Source organism: Gopherus flavomarginatus, chromosome 2 (genome assembly GCF_025201925.1).
Source record: "Gopherus flavomarginatus isolate rGopFla2 chromosome 2, rGopFla2.mat.asm, whole genome shotgun sequence".
NCBI classification, from domain to species: Eukaryota; Metazoa; Chordata; order Testudines; family Testudinidae; genus Gopherus; species Gopherus flavomarginatus.
Window position 1 is genome coordinate 134,642,106 of NC_066618.1, and position 26,825 is coordinate 134,668,930.

The following is a 26,825-nucleotide window of genomic DNA, read 5'->3' on the forward strand; positions in this document are numbered from 1 at the left end:
ATGTATTTGCAAAATGTTTTCTTGTTACCCTTTATATCCCTAGCTAGTTTAAGCATATTTTGTGCTTTGGCTTTTCTAACTTCTTCCCTACGTTTCTGGGGTTTTTTTCATATTCTTCTTTCATAATTTGACCTAGTTCCTACTTTTTGCATGACTTTTTTTGAGTTTGAAGTCACAGAAGATCTCCTTGTTAAGCCAGGATGGTATCATACCATACTTTCCTATTCACTGAGATAGTTTGCTTTTGTGCCCTAAATGATGTCTCTCTAAAAAACTGCCAGCTCTCCTGAACTCTTTTTTCCCTTAGACTTGTGCAGTGCACTTCTGTTCTTCTTGCCTCTCCCAGTATTCTTTATACCCAGCCCACCTGGCCTGGAAGACAGATGCAGGAAGGTCCTTTTCTCCTTCTTCCCAGGCTTGCCATGGTGTCACAGGAATGGAGCTGGGCATGGAAGCAAGCAGAGAGCAGACTGACCCATTATTCACAGGAGAAGAGGGGGGACAAAAGAGTGGATCCCCCAGGCTGTTCAGTGCTTTCTGCTACCCCCTTCCCGCCTGTCAGAATGGAGTAAAGCTGCTCTCTCATCTTCTCTCCTATCCAAAAATTCCTTTCACTTTTGAGATGAGAGCAGAGAGATCTGCTTGCCTCCTGCAGCAGCCAGCCCTGATTGGCTCTTCTTGCCCAAGAGGCAGGAAAGTGGAAAAAACAATCAGTCAGATGGAGTTTGCCCCCTGGAAGGGCTGGAAATCACTTGAAAGCTGGTTCTTCTGGAGATGATGCAAGACTGGGACTAAATTGTGTCACAAACTATGACTTTATAAGAGTTGGCAACTATATAATGGGAAGGCTCAGGTAACCTTATCTACAAGCGGTGCTACCAGCTCCACTTGTAATATAGCTAGATTCTGATGTACTACTCAGTGTGAGTGAGTAGTACTTTATTCCTTGTATAGTCCCATTGAATAAGTTACAATTTGACGTTAAAATTAATTTGAATCACAGTTCATCTTCAAATACTGGATTTCAGAATTATTTCCTCTCTATCTTACCAGAATAAATACATTACATCCGATGTTAACAATAATTTATAATTTATGAAAATTCATCATTTGATTCATTATACTTAGCAACTGTACTAATAAAGCCTGTCAAAAGCCACTTTCTGTTCAACACACAAAGATTAATTGCTCCAAATTTTCCAAAAGCAATGTCTATAACAAATTTTGTTTTTCCAAAACAGTGCCATTGGTCCCAATTTATCAAAGTAAAAATTGTTCTTTTAGTAGATATAGGCCTTTTATAAAAGAGGTGCACATATCTTTTTGGTTGTTGAAGATAATTTGAAGAATATAGTGTGATAGTGCAATCTAGTGTCTCTTAGTAACCTGTTCCCCATATCCATACATGCAAGCCTCTTGGAACGCTCTGTAACTTGCTAACCTAAAGGGCAAATTTTAAAATCAATCAAATAATAAAGATTGTATTGTATTAGCAGCATAATTACTTTAGACAACAAATATTTAAAATTAAATTCAGATGGTGATGAAACTCAAACTAATTGTAAAACTTGTTTTCCTGAAGGGCTGCCATTTTTTCCTGGTGCAATCATTTTGTTAAGAAATACAGTAAAAGCTGACGTACGTCATAAGTCTAATGAGCAGGAGGTTTTAACAGCAATCACCCCATGAATCCAGAAAGTAAGTAATCAAGAAAACTATTTTGCAAACAATGCAGGGGCTCAACCCAGTGGATCATGTTGAGTGCTGACAACTCCGCTAGCTCGGATCCTGTCATGACAAATACTACTCTATACTGAAAAGACAATGCAACCAGGATCCTCCCTATTGCAGGGTGAAAGGGAGAGTAAGACCTGATTAACATGTATTCTGATTTATCCATATGTCACTCTCAGCACTGTAATGATTGCAGTGGTAACCAAAAGGACAGAGTGCAGTATTTACAGAAGGTGCGCTCATCCATTTTGTGTTTTAATTACAAATGAAAATGATATCTAAAGCTGTTAGCACCTTCAATTACACATTCAGAGGATAACTGTGAGCAAAGTTTGTACAATTGTTTTTGTTAGCCTGAGATGTATTTCAGCTCGTTTCTGCTCCCTGCATCTATTTAATTCAGAATTAGAGCTCTCCTATAAGATCTCCCAGATAGCATGGCAGAAACTACCTGCAGATTTTAAGAACAGCAGAGGTATTCTAGAGGCCTGACACTGACTGATGAGAATGCAGCAGTGTTCATCCTGCAGCCGAGGATGGTCACATACATGTTCTGCTGGTTTAATAGTTTGTGGCATCAGTCAGTGCCCATGCTGAGTAGCAGTGGAAAGCTTTTAATTTTATTATATTTTTAAACTGTGTGTGTCAGTTCAGAGCTCACGAAAGAGAGAGAAACTAACTGCACTGAAAAGAGTATAGTATAGTGAGGTCAAACACTGGGCAAGTTTCAACACAGAGCTCCACCAATGCACTTTAATCCTTCTCGACCTTTAATATTGCTGTCGTTCCAGACCTGGGATGCTTCTGAGCTGAAATTGCCAGTTGTATAATCTATCAAACTGTCTGTTGATTTCTGGACAAATATTGATAGGCAACTAGGCAGAGGGCGCTACATTCATTTTCACTTGGTGCCAATGTGTGATATAAACAAAAACTTCCAGAAGTAGAGGGCTTGTGTGGTATTTTTCCTTTTTTGGAAAATTTGTTTAGAAGAGGAGGGAGAAATGCTCCTTACCTTTATACATTATAATAGGGTGCTCAGCTCGATAGCACTGGGAATCTTCTGTAGCTGCAGACACTAAGATTCCTATGACTTCCAAACCTGCAACCAGCAATGCAACCAGACCATTTCCCTTCATGGTGATCATGTCGTCCTCTGCACTGGTCACTTTTCCTTTAACTGGCAACCTTCGTTGTGTTCATGTGCGGAAAGAACCTGAAGAATGCAAAGAAAAGAATTCAATGACACTGAGGACGGCTAATAGAAAACAAAACAATTGGTTAGATTTGCAATGGAAAGTAATCCTTTGTCTTCCTTCCCTGTGGAGTTTGACTTCTCAAAAATGAATGACAACTTTTTGTAATTTTACATCAGAAAATTGTCAATTACATTTTCATGAACTTGGGACTTCATGAAAAAGACATGTTTTTATATACCTTTGGCATGCAGAAAAAAATTGTTTTCTTATATTTTAAATTTATATTTTTCCCACTTTGTGACGTGTGGGAGGAGAGGTTTACATATATAACATTTCCTTTTAGAAGCAAAACAGCAGTATTTTCTTAAGATAGAATATATTTATTAAATCAGCTTTAGAAACTATAACCAAAGCAGTCTTTTAAAACAACTCATGTAACCTAGTCAAATTACTTATGTGCCCTGGGCTAAACCATTCCATGCCAAGGCTATTTTCACATAAGATACTGGAAATCAAGTCTGCACTCACACAAGGCTCAATTCTGCACCACTCAAGTCAATGGGAATCTTGCCAGCAACTTCAATGGAACCAGACCCTCAGTTTCCATCATTCTTTCCATGTGACTTTTAGATTTACTATCCTGCAGAACCTAAAAAAGTGTTCCCCCCCGTTCATCGCCTCCCCCCAAAAAAACCATGATTTTCCTGAGATCTCAAGGGCTGTACTAAAGTACCTCTGTGTTACCTCCTACCCACTGAATTCCATGGCATCCAGCTCCTAAAGAAATCATGCTCCCATGAGTTTAGCACACTGGCCATTGCCCTCCAAAGCTCTCTCTGAAAGCAGGTTTTGACTGTTGCTCAGTGAAGACAGACCTAGTATAAGTTAATGCTGATGAGGTCAGTAGTTACACAAGGTATCCCCATAGGGCTGAGAGGAGGGATGAGATGCTGCATAATAGCCATTTTCTCCTCCACCACTACCCTATCCTAGCAACCTCCCAGCCCCCAAACCTTCTGGTGACTATAACACAGAGCTGCTACTGCCTCACCCTCACTTAGATACACTGCTGCTTGGTCCACTCTTCTCACTAAAGTAAAGAGGAGCATTTGCCCCTGTAGTGTGGCTGTGTGGCTCCCCGCCACCCCAGAGAGTGACGAGCCTATCCAGAGGCCGGAGTGGGCAGAGCTACAGAACTCTGAGCCCGCCCCTCAGAGGGTCAGGTGGCGATCTGGAAGTATAAAGGCTCATCCTCAGAGCCCTCAAAGCTCACTGGAGGGCGAGCCACCAGGGAGGTCAGACAGCTCCAGCCTAGCCCATGAGTGGAAAACCCCCACAGCCCAGGGTGTAGGCCAGGACTGGCCTGATTTGCCCTGCGCTCGCTACCTGGAGGAGTTGCCGGGCCTGCCGCTCGCCCACTACCCCAAGGAACCCATGGTGCTGGACCCCCCAGAGGACAACACCCTGACCCAGGTACTACCTGAGGGGGAGTCTGGAAGTAGCCCGGGGGCAGCCGACCCTAGTCTGGCTGCGGCAGGGCCAGAGCCCATGTCAGCGTGTTGCAGCCAGGATGCCCACTGACACGGCAGTGGGTCTTCTGTCATTGCTAGGGCCCCAGGCTGGGACGCAGTGGAGTGGGAGGGCCTGCGTCCCCACTGCCACCCAACTTGTGGGTGGCCATCTCCCCCTCTCCCAGGCCTTTGGAGGCTTGGGTATACTGCTACTGCTCAGCCCTGCCTGAGCTCCTGACTCATTACTGTTTGCAGTGTTACTGCTCAGCCTTGCCTGAGGGCCTAAGCCCTGGACTCCGTATTGCCCCGCCCTGATATAGGGCATGGGATCCCTATTGCTTGTACTGTCAAGCTCCTGACTCATCATTATTGCCCTGCCCTGCCCCAGGGCCTGGGCTTATTGCTACTGTTTGTACTGCCACTGCTCAGCTCCTGCCGAAGGGCCTGAGCACCTGGCTCACTGGGCGCCTTGACCCAGGGCCTGGGCTTACGGTGCTTATTCCAGTTACCGCAAGTGCTACCGAGGGAGACTCCACGGCCGGACTAATTCCCCCCAAACATCAACTGTATAGTGAGCCAGTGTGGCTCCCCACCGCTTCAGAGAGGGTCAAGTCCCAGATAACCTCTTACAGCCCCATACTAAGCATAGCAAAGAAAAGACATTCTACCTTCATTTTACTCAATATATTGCTTGTGAAATATGCCAGACTGACAACCCTGGCAGGATGTATTTTCTGCCTGTCCACAGAATTCTACATCACAGGCACCAGCAGGGCAAGATGGCTCAGCCTACAGGTATATCTCTAGGCATGTGAGACTTGTTCAGTCTCCATATTTAATCAATCCTTAACTGCTTTGATGAGACTGCCTACAAGATTGCCTATTGTGATGATGTTCTAACAGTGAAAGCACCTTTCTAATAAGATCTGGACAGAGCTCAACAACTTGTTTTACACAGACCACAAAACAGTGATGACTTTCACTCAGTACCCACTTGGGTCAAATTCAGGCTAGTGACCTACAAGTGAGAAGCCCCATATTACAGTAATTAATAATCCCTTGAAACATCCACTAACCATAGATTGTATTTTGTAATTGGCAGAATATTCACAACACTAAATGTATTCAGGATCAAATCTGATTCTATTAGATCTACCATAAGTAAATATTCCAAGCACTAACAACCTTACACAATAACTCAGAAGATCTTGTGCCGCAGGCAGTTTAACTGAGCCATTCACCAAAAGTAATCATTGATGACAATGCTAAGAACTGGCATATAGCATGTGTGATTTCATTGAGCTGCTCTGCATAGTTCAATAAAGATAACACGTAAACTTTTCTGATTTATATGATACAAATCATAACAAACAAATGAACGTTTATGAAAATATTCTTCCTGTGATGTGCACACACATACATAACTCCCGTTATCACTAATAAGAGTTATGCACACATATAAAGAGAAGCATATATCTCTGTGTACAGTAAGCTAACTGTACTGTATTAGGATTTGGCTCTTGCTTTATTTTTATATACGACTAGTGGATGAACAGCAATAGGTAAAATTAGGAAAAGTTTGACCTCAGACTTTGGGGGGCAAAAAGCAAACAATGAGATCAGACTTCAAAGAAGCATTCTTGCTGGTTTTAAAGGAAATTAAAAAGAGGGGGGAAATGTCAATTAGGGAGATACAGTATGGTTAAAAATAAAATTTCCTTAGCTTTGTGGGAAGTTAAAGATCACAAATCATTAACAGAATACCTAGGCATAACTTATTTTATAAAAGTCTACCTATCACATGTCTTAGACATTATTTAATCATGGACTATTGATACAATTAACATTTGTCACCACTGCATTGTAAGCATATTTTGGTGAGCCTATATGAGTACATTTGTTTCTTTTAAAAAAGGAATTAAATTCACTCTATCCCTAATACAAAGGCTTCCTACGATAAAATTATAACAGAGTATCCCACTACATTTGGTCAGCATTTAGCAGAAATTATTTTTAAAAGGACAAACCATATAATTTTAAAACACTTTGCAACCTTTTAGAAACAAATGAAGATCATTTTAAAAGAAGCCTTTAAATTCATGCAAGCAAAATCATTCCAATTAAACTTTTCACTTAGTTAAAATGCTTGAGGTAAGTGGAAGTAAAAACACTGATTATGTTCAAAATCATACTTTGTTAGAAATAAAATTCTAACACAGGCCTGATTCTATGTGGTGCAGAGTGTCTTCAGTTCCTCTGATTTCAGTGGCAGTTTGAAGGCATTCAGGACCTTTCAAGAAGCACTAAGCACCTGCACAGGACAGGACCCTAGTTGTGTTCCTCTCAAAAGACATAAATCACTATCCTGACCTGGGCTGTATTCCCCAAACCTTCGTCTCAACAGGATTTTTTCTGAGGAAAGAACCCATAGCATTTTTTTTAAACCCTAGCATGCAGGTTTCGCTATACCCACCATCGCAATGCGCCTGCTAGTGGATCATGGCTGGTGATACCATACAGCAGGGGGTAGGCAACCTATGGCACGGGTGCCGAAGGTAGCACGTGAGCTGAATTTCAGTGGCACTCACACTGCCCGGGTCCTCGCCACCTGTCTGGGAGGCTCTGCATTTTAATTTAATTTTAAATGAAGCTTCTTAAACATTTTAAAATCCATATTTACTTTACATACAATAGTTTAGTTTTATATTATAGACTTATAGAAAGAGACCTTCTAAAAACATTAAAAGGTATTACTGGCACGCAACATCTTTAATTAGAGTGAATAAATGAAGATTTGGCACACTACTTCTGAAAGGTTGCTGACCCCTGCCATACAGGAACATGGCAACACTCCAGTTTAGGCAAGAAAGTGAAGACTTAAGTGGAAAGCAGACCTAAAACTTCTGCATTTACCAAATGTGCCATGAGATCTTTCATGAACAGAAATGCTCTAATCAAGCCAAAAGTTTTAGAGCCTTATCTGAAAGATGGTTTGACCAGCATACACTGTCCCCTACCAATACACATCTCATTAGATGAGTACACATTCATGGAGAAGAGCATCCTAACTGAATCACCCACACCATTTCCTGCAGGATTCTAATGTTCGTAAGAAGCTTGCTCTCTATGTGCTGACAAAGTCTAACCCTGATTAATTTAGATCACAACTGGAGATAGTATAGCTGCAGACATGGCTGAACTGAACTGGGTTTGAACAGTCAAATTTAGCCTCTTTGTCCAATTGCTAGCTTACCCTGCGGTGCCATGTTTTGATGCAGCTATGTACTCACAGATATGCCTGTTGCCCATGGTCAGCAATATTTAGTTACATTTGTTTCAAAATGCTTTTCCAGAGAGAGCATAATCATAATACACAAATCCAGGGGAATACATAGGATGAACTGGAAGTATTAGTACATAAACTAAATTATGACTTAATTGGTGTCACAGAGACTTGGTGGCATAAATCTCATGGCTGGAGTATTGGCATAGAGGGCTATAGCTTGTTTAGGAAAGGTAGGCAGGGGGAAAAGGAAGGTGTTGCATTATACATCAAGAGTATATAAACTTGTTCTGAGATCCTGAAGAAGGCAAAAGGCAGACGAGTTGAAAGTTTCTGGGCAAAGATAAAAAGGGGGAAAAATAGGAGTAATGTGACAGTGGGAGTCCATCATAGACCACTAAATCAGGAAGAGGGAGTGGATGAGGCATTTCTAGAATAAATTACAAAAATATCCAAAATACAAGACCCGGTAGTAAGGTCTTCAATATCTATTTAAGATAGAGGTGTTAAATATCTATTCTGCTTCAGTCTTCACTAAAAAGGTTAATGGTGATCAGATACTTAACACAATATTAACATCAAGGGAAAAGGAACAATTCAAAATAGGGAAATAACAGGTTAAAGAATATTTAGATAAGTTAAATGTATTAAAGTGACAGGGTTTGATTAAATTCAACCTATGATATTTAAGGATTAGCTGAAGCAATCTTGGAACCGTTAGCAACTATCTTTGAGAACTCAGAGACTGGTGAGGTTCTAGGGACTAAAGAAGGTCACATAATACTTATATTTACAAGAGGGAACAAAGAGGGCCCACGGAGTTATAGACCAGTCAGCCTAACTTTGTATGTGGAAAGATACTGGAAAAAATTAAACAATCTATTTGTAAGCACCTAGAGGATAATAGAGTTATAAGGCCAGTATGGATTTATCAAGAACAAATTATGTCAGACCAACCTAATTTACTTCTTTGAAAGGATTACTGGCCTAATGGAGATGCAGCAGACATGATCTATCTTGATTTTAGTAAGACTTTTGACAAAGTCCCATATGACATCCTGGGGAAGTGTGGTCTAGATGAAATTACTATAAGATTGGTCTACAACTGGTTGAAAGACCATCCTCAAAGAACAGTTAAAATGTTTTGCTGTCAAACTGGGAGGACATATCTAGTGTAATCCTGCAGGCTTAGTCCTGGGTCCAGTACTATTCTCTATTTTCATTAATGAACTGTATAATGGAGTGGAGAGTATGCTTATAAAATTTGCAGATGACACTAAGCTGCAAGGGACTGCAAGCCCTTTAGAGGACAGCATTAGAAGTCAAAATGACCTTGAAAAATTAAAGAATTAGTCTGAAATCAACAAGATGAAATTCAATAAGGACAAATGTAAAGTACTACACTTGGGAAGGAAAAAAAATCAAACAGCCAGCCATGAAATGGGGAATAACTGACTAGGTGGTAGTACTGCTGAAATGGATCTGGGGGATATAGTGGATCACAAACTGATTATGAGTCAACAATGTGATACAGTTGCAAATAAGGCTAATGTTCTACAATGCATTAACAGGAGTGTTGTTTGTAAGATATGGGACATAATTGTCCTGCTCTACTGAGCACTTGTGAGGCCTCAACTGGAGTGCCATGTCCAATCCTGGGTGCCCCACTCTAGGAAAATTGTGGATAAACTGGAGAGAGTCTAGAGGAGAGGAACAAAACTGATAAAGGTTTAGAAAACCTGATCTATGAGGAATGGTGGTAAAAATGGGCATGTTTAGTCTTCAGAATAGAAGACTGAGGGGGGAACCCAATAACACACTTCTAATATGTTAAGAGCTATTCTAAATAAGACTGATCTATTGTTCTCAATGTCCACAGAAGGTAGGACAAGAAGCAATGGGTTTAATCTGCAGCAAGGGAGATCTAGGTTAGTTATTAGAGGGGAAAATTCTAACTATAAGGGTAGTTAAGCACTGGAGTAGACTTCCAAGGGAGGCTGTCAAATCCCCATCAATGAAGGTTTTTAAAAACAGGCTGGACTATGTATAATAGAATCTTATTATACACACGTATACATGTAATGTAATATGATCAAAACTGTATAATAGGATCAATCTTGTGTTTAGGGAGGAGGGATAGCTCAGTGCTTTGAGCATTGGCCTCCTAAACCCACGGCTGTGAGTTCAGTCCTTGAAAGGGTCATTTGGGGATTGGCCTTGCTTTGATCAGGTAGTTGGATTGGATGATCTCCTAAAGTCCCTTCTAATCCTGATATTCTATGACACTAAGATTACTGACTTTTCATGATAGTAACTGTACTGTCCATTCAGACTGCTCACAGAAATGGAAATCTATACAAGATAGGATAAACTAAACAGACTTTTTTAAACAAGGCTTTCAAATACACATTCTGGTCTCAACAGCCCAGCTGAGCACGCACACACACAGAGAAAGCCAGTCTCAGACTCACTTCCTGTACCTCTCTTAAAGGGACAATGCACCAGTTCTCTAACTATGCATGAATATAATACATCTCCCTGTAAACAAAAATAAGATTGGGATGCCATACCTAATGTTCTTGCTTAACAACAGCATTAGGACATTCCACTCTTTGGGTTTAAATATTTTCCAACATCTGGAGTAAGTGTTACTTCTTGAATAAGTCACTGATAACTTGCAAGAAAATGATTTTGAATCCTTATGAATCAATGTCGATAAAGCACAAGATGGGGCATCAGTTGATGTCTGCTGTAGACCACCAAATCACACCAGGGAACAGAATAACCACCTCCTTAAACACCTATCTATAATGTGTAGGGGGGGCGGGAAATCAATGTGATCATGGGAGACTTCAATTTGACTGACATATGCTGGAGGCCTCATGCTGCTAGTACTAAAATACTCTTGGCATTTCAAAATATTATACATGACAATTTTCTACCTCAAGAAGGGTTGCATTCAACACAAGGGAATTCTGTATTAGACCTTCCCATGCGGGATAAAAAGAAGGAGTTTTAAAGAATGAATAGGACTGATCACTGAACTAAAAATTAATAGACACTTAGGTACAAAGGATCATATTTATAACGTGCAAACAGAATTAAAGTCCAGACTATTATGTGTGTGTGTGTGTATATAGATATATATACACACACACACACACACACACACACACACACCGCTTTTAAAGGACCAATTTCACAAAGATGAAAACAATTATAAGCCAAATCAGCTGGGAGGAAGAATTTAATCAGAAAAATGTGAATGATAACTGGGAACTGCATAAGAACACTTTACTAGATGCCCAAAAAAACACAAGCGAGGAAGAAGGCCATATTGGTTAAAAAGCTGACTTGATTTAGAGGGCAAGTGAAGGTGGCTATAAAAATTATATAAACAAATGGGAGAAAGGGGAAGTCGGTAATTATGAATATAAATCAGAAGCTAGGAATTGTACAAAATTGATAAGGGAAGCAAAGGCAAAATCTATGGCTAGCACAGTTAAAGACAATACCAAGGATTTTTTTAGGGTATGTTAGGAATAAAAAGAATCGTAACAATAGGTATTGGTCCATTACTAGATGGAAATGTAGAATTATCAATAATAATGCCTAATATAATTATGTTCTGTTCTGTATTTAGAGAAAAACAAACAACACTTTTTCCATTCCGCTAGTATTTCCAGATGCTGTTAAACAGCAACAACTAAAGGTAGACATTTTTAAATCAGCAGGTCTGGCTAACTTGCAGCTAAGAGTTTTAAAAGATCTGGCTGATGATTTTACTGGATCATGAATGCTGATTTTCAATAAGTCTTGAAACACCTGGGAAGTTCTAGAAAACTGGAAGAAAGCTAATATTTTAAAAGGGTAAATGGAATGACCGAGTAATTAAAGGCCTGTCAGTCTGACATCAATCCCAGGTCACGTAATGGAATGGCTGATACAAGACTCGATTAAGAATTAAGGAGGGTATTGTAATTAATGCCAATCAACATAGGTTTATGGAAAATAGATCCTGTAAAAATAACTTGATATATTTTCTGGAAGAGATTACAAGTTTGATTGCTAACAATAATAGTGTTCATGTAATATACTTAGATTTCTGTCAGGCACATGACATTTTGATTAAAAAACTAGAATATAAAATTAATATGTCCCACTTTAAATTGATTAAAAGCTGATTAACGAATAGGTCTCAAATGCAACTGAAGTGTAATTATACATGGGGAATCATCATAGAATTTTCAGTGGGGTCTCAAGAGGATTGGCTCTTGGGCCTGCACTATTTAAAATGTTCATTATGACCTAGAAGAAAATATAAAATTAGCACTAAGTTTGCAGATGACATACATACAACCAGTTTGGGGTGTCCGCCCTGCTTTTTGACAGTCTGCCCTGAGGTTGGCACCCATGGTCGTGAGCCACTCCAGACAGCATGAAACCCTGTTTGGAAACTTTTTAACAGCAGTGTGATTGACCAGAGCCTAAAGAAAAAAAAAAACAGATAAGCTAATTCTTAATTTGTTCGTGATATTCTGCCCCCATTTGCTGGAGTGGCTTTCAAACTTTCTTAATGGAATTATTCCCAAGGCCACTGTTATGTGTACAGAAACATTACAAAATAAACTAGTGGGACAGGACAACTTGGTTCTTGAAAGAATTAAAAATAAACTGATATCTGTTCTGTTTTCACAACTGCAGGAGTGTGGATACATCAAGTGAGAAGCTACACAGGTGTCACCCATCACTGGACTGACTCTGATAACCTAACAAGACAGTCAGCAGTTTTAGACTTCTGACACGTTGTTAGAACACATTCTTACAACAAGATCGCTTCTCTATTGACTGAGATCCAGTCACAGTTTGATTTGGACTCAACAAAAATAACACATGGTTATAGAGAATAGTAGCAATTTTGTGAAAGCCTTCAAGCTGTTTTCAGGACCTGGATGATTGAAGATGGTAATCAAGTGGAGAATGATGCTGACAAGGAAGCAGATACCCCAGATTCTGATATATGTAGCTATGTTAGTATTGTTAAGCAATATTGCTGTGTGTTCATGTATATTTTACCTGCCATCACATATGACCTGTTTTTCACACACACTGAACTTGGTGGCAACTACTGGGCTCTTGCCAAAAACTCACTACAAGTCTCTTTTCAGAAGTGTGATGGGTAAATGTTCTACATTAAGCCATGCTGCAACCTAAGTTCAGAGTGCTCATATGAATGACACCCAGGGAAAAACAATCCCCAAACTTACCTCTATCCAATGGAATTCAAAGTTACATTGCTTTCACCCCATTGATGACATGTGTGATAGGATTAATATTGTGATGGAGCTGCCAAAATTCTCCAACCCAGAGTTGGAATTTCTAAGTGAGTGGTAGGAGGTGATGTCCCCAGTTGCCAATGCATTTGACAAGCTTTGGGGGAAGAGAATGTAAGTCTTTCTATGGTGCAATTCTGCCTCCTGTACTTCCATTAAAATCCAAATTTGACTCATTCCTCCAAAATATAGTTCTTGCTTGGTAGATAATTTGAAAGATACACTTAGAAAATGGTTCGGGCATATTTTGACCTTTGATGCTGCTGTAACAGTATAAAGCAACAGAGTCTTGTGGCACCTTATAGGCCAGGGGTCGGCAACCTTTCAGAAGTGCTGTGCTGAGTCTTCATTTATTCACTCTAATTTAAGGTTTTGTGTGCCAGTTATAAATTTTAACATTTTTAGAAGGTCTCCTTCTATAAGTCTATAAAATATAACTAAACTATTTTTGTATGTAAAGTAAATAAGGTTTTTAAAATGTTTAAGAAGCTTAATTTAAAATTAAAATGCAGAGCCCCCTGGACTGGTGGCCAGGACCCAGGCAGTGTGAGTGCTACTGAAAATCAGCTCATGTGCCACCTTTGGCATCTATGCCATAGGTTGCCTACCCCTGTTATAGACTAAAAGAAGTGTTGGAGCATAAGCTTTCGTGGGTGAATACCCACTTCGTCAGACCCAGGTGTCTGACGAAGTGGGTATTCACCCACGAAAGCTTATGCTCCAATACTTCTTTTAGTCTATAAGGTGCCCCAGGACTCTGTCATTTTTTTACAGATCCAGACTAACATGACTACCCCTCTGATGCTTAATAATATAAAGACATTCCTTGTTGCTTCTGTGCCATACCCATTTTTAAGCTGTATTAGCTGCACAATCAGGATCACAGAAAAATTGCAGAGGAATATTTTTTTTAATACGATCTGGTTTATTGTAACACCCTTCCAAAGCTATAGTTCAATCTACAACATCCAACGCTGCCACTAATTTCTATGGCTTTGATGACAAATGGGCATCTCACAGACTCATAGATTCTAGGGTCAGAAGGGACCAATGTGATCATCTAGTCTGACCCCCTGCACAAAGCAGGCCACAGAACCTTACCCATCCACTTCTATAACAAACCCCTAACCTATGTCCGAGTTATTGAAGTCTTCAAATTGTGGTTTGAAGACCTCAAGCTGCAGAGAATCCACCAGCAAGTGACCCATGCCCCATGCTGCAGAGGAAGGCGAAAAACCTCCAGGGCCTCTGCCAATCTGCCCCGGAGGAAAATTCCTTCCCGACCCCAAATATGGCGATCAGCTAAACCCGGAGCATGTGGGCAAGACTCACCAGCCAGCCCTCGGAAAAGAATTCTCTGCAGTAACTCAGATCCCATCCCATCCAACATCCCATCACAGACCACTGGGCATACTTATCTGCCGATAATCAAAGATCAATTGCCAAAATTAGGCTATCCCATCATACCATCCCTTCCATAAACTTATCAAGCTTAGTCTTAAAGCCAGGTATGTCTTTTGCCCCCACTACTCCCCTTGGAAGGCTGTTCCAGAACTTCACTCCTCTAATGGTTAGAAACCTTTGTCTAATTTCAAGTCTAAACTTCCTAGTGTCCAGTTTATACCCATTTGTTCTTGTATCTACATTGGTATTAAGCTTAAATAATTCCCCTCCCTCCCTAATATTAATCCCTCTGATATATTTATAAAGAGCAAGCATATCCCCCCTCAGCCTTCTTTTGGCTAGACTAAACAAGCCAAGCTGAATCTGATTCTGACTTAAGAATTGTTGGGATGCAATTCCTCAATGATCCACTGCATGACCTGGATCAATTGAAAAGCAGTTGTTAAGGCTCTTATCAAATTTAATACCACACTGCGAAGCTCTGCTCCTTGTCAGTAGTGCTGGACAAATCCTCTTTCTAAGAAGAAAACATCTTCAGGATGATATGTTCAAGTTCATGCTATTATAGAAAAATGCCCATTTCATTGAATTATATGCTCTCTGTACATAATATCATATATAAATACATGGAAAAATTCTTATAAATATAAATAAATTTATAAAATTTCTCTCATTGTAATTCCATACTTATTTTTGTATATGATTAACATTTCATTATTGCTCTTTCACTATGTGCTTATATTATTTAGGAATTGTCCTTCTATTGACCAGACAATTATAGGGAATACGGGATTTGAAAGTATCTGTACTTATACTTGTATTTTTACTTACAAATACCTATGTGCTATTTGCACAGCATACTTATACTTGTATTTATAAGTACTTTGATAAAGGGTGTACTTGGCTCTTACACTTAAGTCCTTTTAATTAGTATTTATGACAACTCTGCTTTTTGCTCAATGTGTATTAGAGAAAAAAGAGCAGCTTTCTGGGCTGCAGACCACTTTCTGCCTCAATTCCTGCATAAAGCAGCTCCATTAACTCCTTTTACCTAATCCAATCATGCACCATACTTTTGTTTCAAAGTCCAAAGATAGCATATTTCTGGCATTATGCTACATGAATGTCATAGTTAGTTTTTTTGTTGGTTTTTTTTTGTTTTGTTGTTTTACTTCAGACACCACGTATTGTCTTTGTTCAGACTCCTCACAAGAATGGAGGTCCCTACAGGACAGGGTGCCCAAAGCTAGCTTTTATTAACAAGGCTTTCAAACACAGAGCAGCTTTATGTATCTTGCTGCTCCAAGCATGGCAGTCAGGTGGCTTTCAGCGGCATGCCTGCAGGAGGTCTGCTGCTAACACGGATTCGGCAGCATGCCTTCAGGTGGTCCGCCAGTCCTGCGCCTTCGGCGTACCCACTGCCGAATTGCCAGCGAAGCCGTGGAACCATCAGACCTCCCACAGGCATGCCACCGAAGGCAGCCTGACGACTGCTGCCCTCACGGCAACCAGCAGGCCACCCCCCGCGGCTTGCCACCCCAGGCATGTGCTTGGTGCTCTGGTGCCTGGACCTGCCCCTGTTTTGAACACACACTCTTGTCTCAACAGCCTACCTCAGCAGGAGACCAGTCTCAAAGTCACTTTCCATGCCTCTTAAAGAGTCAATGTGCTGGTTATCTAATTGTGCATGCATACAATACAGTAAGCATTTACAGAATTGAACTCTAATCTTATATATTGCATTACAAATGTTTTTCACATACTGTATAGGGGAACTCAAATCCAATACAGAGCCACTCAAGCAGTAAACCTGTTCATAACAATATCTTTTCTCAGTAGTAAACTACAAATACAAGCAGCTTTCCTGGGAATCTCTCTTCATAGAACATTTAGAGGCTAGATTTTTTTTTGGCACATCCCTGAGCAACATGTGCCACCCATGGTACATCCCCCCCAATCCCCCCTGAGGTATTGTGCATTGGGAGATACCCATCTGAGGCACAATCCCCTCTCAGCTTCCCAGTTGCTCCAGGGAAGGCGGGATTAGTAATTTGCAGCTGTTTCATACCAGCTGCAGAATACTACTAAACCCCCTCACCATTTTAGATGTTCTTCCTCAACAACCTACTTTACTTATTCCTGTGTGCTCAGACCCAGGGTAGACCACACACAGGTATCAGGAAAGGCCTCTTACTCCATCTTACTCCCTGCATGGGCACATAGTTTAAACTTCAGTCTAATTCTTAGAACACAGTGGGCATCTAATTTAACAGACACAAAGATGTTCTACTGCAGTTCATAAGACCTTTCTACAGTCATTGAGATAATTATCCACCAATTCACTGATATAGAAGAAACATTTTACTGTTATAATAAAAGAAAAAAAATTAAATAAAAGGGACCTCTGGTGAGTGTACCTTTGTAAATACAAAACATAGTTTAAAAGCAAGCATTTTTTAATGATTGATTTGCCATGAGGGCTGGCATGCATTAGCTGGCATTAAAGTTACTGGAAAAGTCTGTTAACATGTCTGGGGATGGAGCGGAAATCCTCCAGGGACATCTCTATGAAGCACTCCTGGAGGTACCCCAAAAGCCTTTTCAGAAGGTTTCTGGGCAGGGCAGCCTTATTCCATCCACCATGGTACGAAACTTTACCACGCCATGCCTGGAGCACGTAATCGGGTATCATTGCATGACAAAGCCTAGCTGCGTATGGTCCCGGGGATTGCTGGCATTCAAGAAGCATAATTTCTTTCTCTCTGTCTGTAATCCTCAGGAGAGTGATATCGTTCATGGTCACCTGGTAAAAATTAATGTATTTTACTAAGGGGACAGAGATGACCATTCCTATGGTGATGCTTTCCTGCGGCTTAAAAGAAATCCTTCCCTTGCAGTTAGCCATGCGGGGGGAAGGGAAAAAGCTGCCCATTCCTACGAGGAGGTGTCTTTAATGGCACTGAGCTTTCTAGCATTTGGGCAGCAGGAATTTTCCCTGCTAATAGCCACGCGGTGGGGGGGGGGAAAGGTGAGGGGATAGAGTTTCAGTGACCTGCCATTACAGCAGACATGCAGAGTGGGGGGGAACACAATTCACAATTTCCTCTAGTGCTGATCCTTCTGAAGGCATAAGAAAAAAAGCAAAAGATGTGCTTTTTAGCAGTTGGCTGGCCAGCAGGAATTTTACCTGCTAATAGCCATGCAGGGGGGTGTTGCAGGGGGAAGGGACAGAGTGATCTGCCATTAGATGTAGGCCTTACCATGACCGCCTGCAAGCTGAATTGTAATCCCCGGATCTGCGTCTGTGTTGATCTGTTACACCACAGCCGCAGGCACTAAATACTAAAAGAATCCAAAGGCGACCTTGTAGTGAAGTGACATGTGCTATGTACGGTGAATAGTGTAGTTCACTGTGAAAGAGTATAACCATTGTTCTGTGAAATGTATCTCTTATGATCCTTCTATCACTCTTTTCCCCTACTCATGCAGCTGCAAATTTTTCAAGCCTCCCTACTCCAGGCCGAAGGCTAGCTCAGATAAGGAGGAGGAAGAGGAGGACACGGGATGAAATGTTCACAGAAATCATGGCAGTAACCCGCAACAAAAGAGCTCATCTGGGGGAGTGGAAAGACGTGGTAGCAAAGTACAGGAAAGATGCCAGTGAACGTGAGGACAGGAGGGACCAACGTGAGGATAGGAGGGACGCTCGAGATGAGATGTGGCGGCAGGAAGATCAGAGGTGTAGGCAGGAAGATCAGCGGTGGCGGGATGCAATGCTGGAGCTGCCGCGCGATCAAACTGACATCCTCCAAAGTCTGGTGGAAGAGCTGTGGGGTCACAGAGTGCCACTCCAGCCCATGTTTAACCTCCCTCAGTACTCACCATGTTCCATATCTTCCACACCCAGACGTGTAAGAATGCGTGGGGGAAGGCTTTCTGCACCTGCCCACTCCACCCCCGTGGACAGTCCAACCAAAAGGCTGTCATTACATTGAAATGTCCTTAATGGCCTTTTTCTTCCCTCCTATCCTCCTCCCAAACCACTCCCGGGGTACCTTTTTATTTCTCTTACTCTTCTTATAATTACATGCTATTCAAAGCAAGTGGGAGGGTAGGTTGGTTACAGGGAATGACTTTATTTCTATAAGCAAGCTGTAATGGAAGGGGGGAGGGTAGGTTGCTTGCAGCAGGAGTCAATACAGGGGGGAGGTTCATGAAGGGGAAAGAAACACAGCAGTCACACCGTACCCTGGCCCATGATGAAACTCGTTTTCAATGCTTCCTTAATGGCCTTTTTCTTCCCTCCCATCCTCCTCCAAAACCACTCCCGGGGTACCTTGTTATTTCTCTTTAATCTTTTTATAATTACATGCTTTTTAAAGCAAGAGGGAGGGTGGGTTGCTTACAGGGAATGACTTTTAATAAAGAATACAAGGTTTTTAAACGATAGTAACTTTATTTCCATAAGCAAGCTGTAATGGAAGGGGGGGTAGGTTTCTTGCAGCAGGATTCAAAACAGGGGGGAGGTTCATGAAGGGGAAAGAAACACAGCAGTCACACCGTACCCTGGCCCATGATGAAACTCGTTTTCAAGGCTTCTCTGATGCGCACTGCTTCCTGGTGTGATCTTCTAATCGCCCTGGTGTCTGGCTGCGCGTAATCAGCGGCCAGGTGATTTGCCTCAGCCTCCCACCCGGCCATAAAGGTCTCCCCCTTACTCTCACAGAGATTCTGGAGCACACAGCAAGCAGCAATAACAAAGGGGACATTGGTTTGGCTGAGGTCTGAGCGAGCAAGTAAAGTTCTCCAGCGACCTTTTAGACGGCCAAATGCACATTCTACCACCATTCTGCACTTGCTCAGCCTGTAGTTAAACAGCTCCTGACCACTGTCCAGGCTGCCTCTGTATGGCTTCATGAGCCGTGGCATCAAAGGGTAGGCTGGGTCCCCCAGGATAACTACAGGCATTTCAACATCCCCAACTGTTATTTTCTGGTCTGGGAAGTAAGTCCCTTGCTGCAGCCGTTTAAACAGAGTAGTGCTTCTGAAGACACGAGCGTCATGAACCCTTCCTGGCCATCCCACGTGGATGTTGGTGAAACGACCCTTGTGATCCACCAGTGCTTGCACCACCATTGAAAAGTACCCCTTGCGGTTTATGTACTGGGTGCCCTGGTGCTCCGGTGCCAAGATAGGGATATGGGTTCCATCTATGGCCCCTCCACAGTTAGGGAATCCCATTGCAGCAAAGCCATCCACTATGACCTGGACGTTTCCCAGAGTCACAACCTTTCGTAGCAGCAGCTTAATGATTGCTTTGGCTACTTGCAACACAGCAGCCCCCACAGTAGATTTTCCCACTCCAAATTGATTCCCGACTGACCGGTAGCTGTCTGGCATTGCAAGGTTCCAGAGGGCTATTGCCACTCGCTTCTCCACTGTGAGGGCTGCTCTCATCCTGGTATTATGGCGTATCAGGACAGGGGAAAGCAAGTCACAAAGTTCAAAGAAAGTGCTCTTACGCATGCGAAAGTTCCGCAGCCACTGCGAATCGTCCCACACCTGCAAAACTATGTGGTCCCACCAATCTGTGCTTGTTTCCCGGGCCCAAAATCGGCGAGCAATGGGTAGAACCTCCCCCATTACCATCAGGAGCTCCCAAGTGCGGGGGCCTGCGGTTACGGAGAAATCAGTCTCCAGGTCCTCATCACTCTCGTCGCCGCGCTGCCGTAGCTGCCTCCTCCTCTCCTGCGTTTGCAGTTCATGGTTCACCATAGACAGCACGAGAATGCGTGAGCTGTTTACAACGTCCACGATCGCGGTACTGATCAGAGCAGGGTCCATGCTTGCTGTGCTATGGCGTTTGCTCACTTCACCCAGTAAAAAACGCGCGAAATGGCTGTCTGCTGCTTTCAGGAAGGGAGGGGGTGAGGCTGTACCCAGAACCACCCACGACAGTGATTTTTGCCCCATCAGGCACTGGGGTAGTAACCCATAATTCCAAGGGTCAGGGAACACTGCAGGAACTATGGGATAGGTACCCACAGTGCAACGCTCCGGAAATCGATGGTAGCCGGGGACCATGGACGCACACAACTGAAGTAATGTTCCCTAGTGTGGATGCATACAATCGATTTTATAAAACCTGTTTTATAAAATCGATTTTAATATTTTCGATTTTACTCTGTAGTGTGGACGTGGCCCCAGAAATGCTAAGGCTGACTCTTTATTTATTCACAGAACAGGTACAGCACAGGCATTAGCAAGTGAGATGACCCCTTGTCTCACCAACATGCCTCAACTTTGCTTTGAGAGACCAAAGTCCAGATTTTCTTTTTTTAAAAAAGAAGCACCTAAAATAAGGTTCCTACACAAGTGGATTAATTTTCAAAAGATCGGAGCCTCTCAGCAGTCTTGCTGACTTAAGTTGTTTAAACAACTCTAGAGTGGCAAGGGGAATTTAGCTCTTATGATCATTCTGCCTCAGCCTCTCAAAGGAGACTGTCAACAAGGGTGCAAATTAGTTTAAAACGAGGTAGTGTTTTTCTTGATGGTGACACTTGATCATTAGGAGATGACCTGAAACCAGCAATACATTTCACATGATCCATATGTCTTTTCAAAATCACTGGCCATCCAACAGAGAAAAGAGAAATGATCAAACTAGGAAAGACTTAGCACTGACAAGAGTACACATTAGGAATCAAAAGGCATAACTGAAACAGCTTTACTAAATCTTGCATCATCCACTGTTTTTAAAAGTAGATATCAATACAGAACAACAGGGAAAAGGATACATGAGTGTCCTCTCTCTAGAGGAAATCACTCTGTTAGGGTAAAATTTTGCTGTTTTAAAGAGTCATATGTTTAATTTCCATAGTTTATTAAATCTCTCTGCATATGACACCACAGGGCAGATGAACTTTTTTAAAAAATCTGACTTTTGATTTTACCTGTGTATTGATCTGGCTGCATGTAAGTATTAATGGTTAGAAATTAAACATTTTAAAATAATAAATTACAACCTACTCTAAAAAGTGTAAAAAATTGTAGCTTATTTCAGCAGTCTTATCTACTGAATTTATGACAAAAATACGTTTACTTCTTTACATTCCTTTTGTCCTTGCAGAACTGGAACAGTAGAAAGAGAGTGAAATAAAATATAATACTCTTTGTGCATCAGCAACAGAATTGTCTGCTAAGTTCCATTTACATGTGTGCAAACCCACTGAAAGCCAAGACATCACTAAGAGCAACATTTGCCCTGAACAACCTTTATTACTGGTGATAAGAAGAAAAGACCTCTTTTGGATCTCAGAACCCAGACTGAGTATGCAGGGCTGACATTTGTAAACTGCGCACTTGTGATATGGAAATAGCTTAGATACAATAAGCCTGGAACCCCACAATCCCATTTTTTCAGTCACTTTTCAGAGGTGAGCTGCACTTAACTGTGTAAATTTCTCTTCACTGTTGATCCACTATTAGAACAGATAAATACTTTTTAAAACAGTCTTTCTGTATAAGACTCCCACACTGATATCATCATTTGTCTTTATTTAATTAGGATCATTGCCATCTAGGCTTAGAAATGGCAAACATAAATTAAACACATTGCACCAAACTTCCCCCAGTTGCCTTCACTCATTGCCATTGAAGACAATGGGATTGCATTGCTAAAACTGGAGTAAGAATTTGGCCCTTTATTTTAAAATATATTTTATATTTCACTTACAATAAGAAGTGCTTCTTATCTGTTAGGCTGCTCAAATGAGTGAAATGGCTAATGTTTTCCTTCCAGCCACACAAAACAAGTATGGATCTGGTCTCAAATGAAAACACTGCTGTATATTCATTCTAACCCAGTTACTGACTTATGGATTCAAGGTCCTCCAAAGGAACCCACAAATCCACATGATATTCCTCAGTACTAGATTTTGGCTCTCTGATTCAGCTGACAGATGTCACAGAAAACATGTAAGCAGCAGGTTCATTCCACTGTCTTAACATTTATTTATTTCCGATAGTAAGGCACTTGACACGGTTCCACATGGGGAATTATTAGTTAAATTGGAAAAGATGGGGATCAATATGAAAACTGAAAGGTGGATAAGGAACTGGTTAAAGGGGAGACTACAACAGGTCGTACTGAAGGGTGAACTGTCAGGCTGGAAGGAGGTTACTAGTGGAGTTCCTCAAGGATCAGTTTTGGGACCAATCTTATTTAATCTTTTTATTACTGACCTTGGCACAAAAAGCAGGAATGTGCTAATAAAGTTTGCGGATGACACAAAGCTGGGGGGTATTGCTAACACAGGATATCATACAGGAAGATCTGGATGACCTTGTAAACTGGAGTAATAGTAATAGGATGAAATTTAATAGTGAAAAGTGCAAGGTCATGCACTTAGCGATTAATAATAAGAATTTTAGATATACATTGGGGACACATCAGTTGGAAGCAACAGAGAAGGAGAAGGACCTTGGAGTATTGGTTGATCACAGGATGACTATGAGCTGCCAATGTGATATGGTCGTTAAAAAGGCTAATGCAGTTTTAGGATGCATCAGGCGAGGTATTTCCAGCAAAGATAAGGAGGTGTTAGTACCATTATAGAAGGCACTGGTGAGACCTCATCTGGAATACTGTGTGCAGTTCTGGTCTCCTATGTTTAAGAAGAATGAATTCAAACTGGAACAGGTTCAGAGACGGGCTACTAGGATGATCCGAGGAATGGAAAACCTGCCTTATGAAAGGAGATTCAAAGAGCTTGACTTGTTTAGCCTAGCCAAAAGAAGGCTGAGGGGGCATATGCTTGTTCTTTATAAATATATCAGAGGGATTAATATTAGGGAGGGAGAGGAATTATTTAAGCTTAGTACAATGTAGATACAAGAACAAATGGGTATAAACTGGACACTAGGAAGTTTAGACTTGAAATTAGACAAAGGTTTCTAACCATTAGAGGAGTGAAGTTCTGGAACAGCCTTCCAAGGGGAGTAGTGGGGGCAAAAGACATACCTGGCTTTAAGACTAAGCTTGATAAGTTTATGGAAGGGATGGTATGATGGGATAGCTTAATTTTGGCAACTAATCTTTGATTATCAGCAGATAAGTATGCCCAGTGGTCTGTGAGGGGATGTTGGATGGGATGGGATCTGAGTTACTGCAGAGAATTCTTTCCTGAGTGCTGGCTGGTGAGTCTTGCCCACATGCTCAGGGTTTAGCTGATTGCCACATTTGGGGTCGAGAAGGAATTTTCCTCCGGGGCAGATTGGCAGAGGCCCTGGAGGTTTTTCGCCTTCCTCTGCAGCATGGGGCATGGGGCATTTGCTGGTGGATTCTCTGCAGCTTGAGGTCTTCAAACCACAATTTGAAGACTTCAATAACTCGGACATAGGTTAGGGGTTTGTTATAGAAGTGGATGGGTAGGGTTCTGTGGCCTGCTTTGTGCAGGAGGTCAAACTAGATGATCATATTGGTCCCTTCTGACCCTAAAGTCTATGAGTCTATAGTAACACTCAAAGAAATACACCTCTATCTTGATATAATGCTGTCCTCGAGAGCCAAAAAATCTTACTGTGTTATAGGTGAAACTGCGCTACATTGAACTTGCTTTGATCCACTGGAGTGCACAGCCCCGCCCCCCTTTACTGCATTATATCCGAATTTGTCTTATATCAGGTCATGTTATATCGGGGTAGAAGTGTACTTTTTTGTTAGAAACACAATTGTTTGGCAAACTATGCTCCCTTTTGAAGATACACCAACACAAATGGGGAAGAGATTTAGGAGGGGTCAGAATACCAGTACAACAGAGGCTGTGGTATGGGTAAGAAGGGAGAATTAGGCCCTAATAGTGTTGTTTTGAAAGTTCCTGGGCCTTTGTATTGGTTTTTCAGGAAATCGTGTATCAGATAGTGATCTCTCTTCTTTTCTATGATGGATTAAATTTAAAGTCTGCAGATTATTTTCTAAAATAAATTATGTACAAATAAACATAAATTGAAAATCTCAATTTTAAAAAATTATCATCACTTCAAGTTTTTTATGTGTATACCACAGTTAGAAAAATCATTCCGCATTCAGCTAGCTAAAGTTGAGGACAGAATACACAATGAGTACAACGAATTCAGGATCCCTCTGAGATCCTGAGCCTGCTATCCTTTCACATGTAGAGCTCTCATGGATTTCAAGGAGATCCCTGTCCATGGAAAAACTGCAAGTTGGTAAAAGATTCCTATTATAGCTCCAAGTCTGGAATCAAGAATTTTGTAGACTTGTATGATTACCTTCATATTGATTCATAGATTCATTCATGAAATGAACATGACATGACAGAGAAAACATCCCTTGAGAGAAAGAGATGCATTTTTTTTTCCAATCACCAATGTTAAAATCTAAGGACAAAAGTGAAAAAGTTTTTAAAAATAAGAAGACTTGACAAAACAGTATTTATGTACTAACTGGTGGCATGTATCTAATGAAGCTATTAAATTACAAACAATCGGAAAGTCAAACAACCAAAGGCTGAGTGTCTCCTGATATGTTGTTCCAATGCACAGAAACTTCTTTTTTTTTCCTCTTTCCCCTTTCAGAAGCTATATCCTGGTTAATTTTCATCTAATTAGCATTTTCAGTGTTTTCTCTAAATGTCTACAAATGGCTGCCCTTTTATCACTTGCATTCAACACTTTAAGGGGAAAATATCTATTTTATAGTGCTACTTTTCAAAACAAAGATGTAGGGACAAATCCACTTTGTAAGTCATAGCACCTTTCCAGTGAAACAGTCAACTGCTGAGAAGCTGATCAAAGACTAAATTACATAAAATGTCTCTGATGTCTCCATCACATCCAAAATTGCTTTTGAATTCAAGAGCTTTAGACTAGTCATTTGTCATTTAGCATTTTTTGGACTTGTAACAGGGTGGATTGCCCTTACAGGCGGGAGGGCTGAGAGTTAGCCAACCCTGGTTATGAAGGAGCCCCACCTAGACTGGATCATGTGGTTCCTCTGTAAGAGCAGCAGGAAGCTGCAGTGTAGGGGGGTGTGAACTGAAACTGAGTAAAAATAATTCAGTCACATTCACTGTCTCCATGTGAAAGGCTTCCATAGCAACCAAATTACCAGAACTGTGTTAACGCACACAGTACAAAATCAATGTCACATTAAAAAAAAGAAACATACAGAGAAATTGTACCACCAGAGAGACCTCAAAGACCTCAAAAGCAGTGCCCTTTTCTAATAGTTCTTTCAACATTTTCAGAATCAGAAATAAGGGCTCAGGCAGCTAAGAGACACCTGAGACATTTTCAGACTACAGCAGCAGCAGATCTATCTATATTTTTGTTTATTATTAACTTGATTATTATAAATCATACTATTTAAAGTTTCCTTCCAGGGGTTGAAATCCAACTTTTGAATTACATTAATCTTACAGCTTTCACAGCAGGCTTTAAAGGAAAGGAGTTCATTCACTGTAGGCAGGAACAAAGCTCTCTCCATTCATCCATCCTTCTCTGATCCTCAGCTCCTCTACCATATGTGCAGAGTCAAGCACAGCACAATTCCTCACCTTTCTTCATTTGTACAGAGCAGTTCGCAGTTCAATGGTCTGTGGTTATTTTTATACACCAGCCACAAATTTTCTGAGAGAAAACTGCACTTCCTGCATTGTAGCATTCTACCCATGGGTTTGTGACACTGTAATGAAACAATTAAGGTTCTTTCCAGATCCTTTTTCCTGTATAAATACTTTAAACAATAATAATAGGGGCCATTCATTGTCATTTGCTTTACCATTGCAATTCCCAATCTCTTGTTATCTAAGCTCCTTCCACCAGAACAGACACAGAATGCCACAAGGAAGGCAATGGAAGAAGGTTAGGAAGCAGGTGATCCACAAGTGGATCTTTCTGATATTAAAGGGTTCAAAGAATTACAAGTTTGGAGAATCACTGACTTTGCTATTCTTAAAATTGATAATGAAAAGGTCTATATTACTGAACGCCTTCCTTTGCGCTAACTGCTCTCTATCCTGTGACTCCTTTCCACTTACCCACAAGCAGACTCTTATATTCTCCATCATGAAAAATACTTTCTATCAAATGTTCTGAACTCTAAAAGTTCCAACCAATCTCTGTCTTCCCCTTTGTCTCAACAATTCTGGAACTGGCTGCCTAGACTTCCCCTCTTCCAAGTCTCCCTTTCAACTTCTCTAATCTTTTTTCTGCTCTCTACTCCACCAACACTACCCTCACCAAGAGCAATTACTCCTCCTAATGAGGTTAAAAGGCCATCCTGATCTACTTGCTCACATGGTTGGTTACTCTTTCGTTTCTTGCTTCCTCTCTTTTC

The 26,825-nt window shown here is 41.2% G+C and overlaps 1 protein-coding gene across 1 annotated transcript in view; it reads right to left on the minus strand.

Annotated features, from left to right (window-relative positions):
• SEMA5A (semaphorin 5A) overlaps positions 1 to 26,825 on the minus strand; it is a 630,546-nt gene that overhangs the window by 460,535 nt on the left and 143,186 nt on the right. The window contains exon 2 of the mRNA XM_050938145.1: positions 2,750 to 2,950. Coding sequence (XP_050794102.1) covers positions 2,750 to 2,882 — 133 coding nt within the window. The 5' untranslated portion in view covers positions 2,883 to 2,950. The remainder of the gene's footprint in view (positions 1 to 2,749; positions 2,951 to 26,825) is intronic.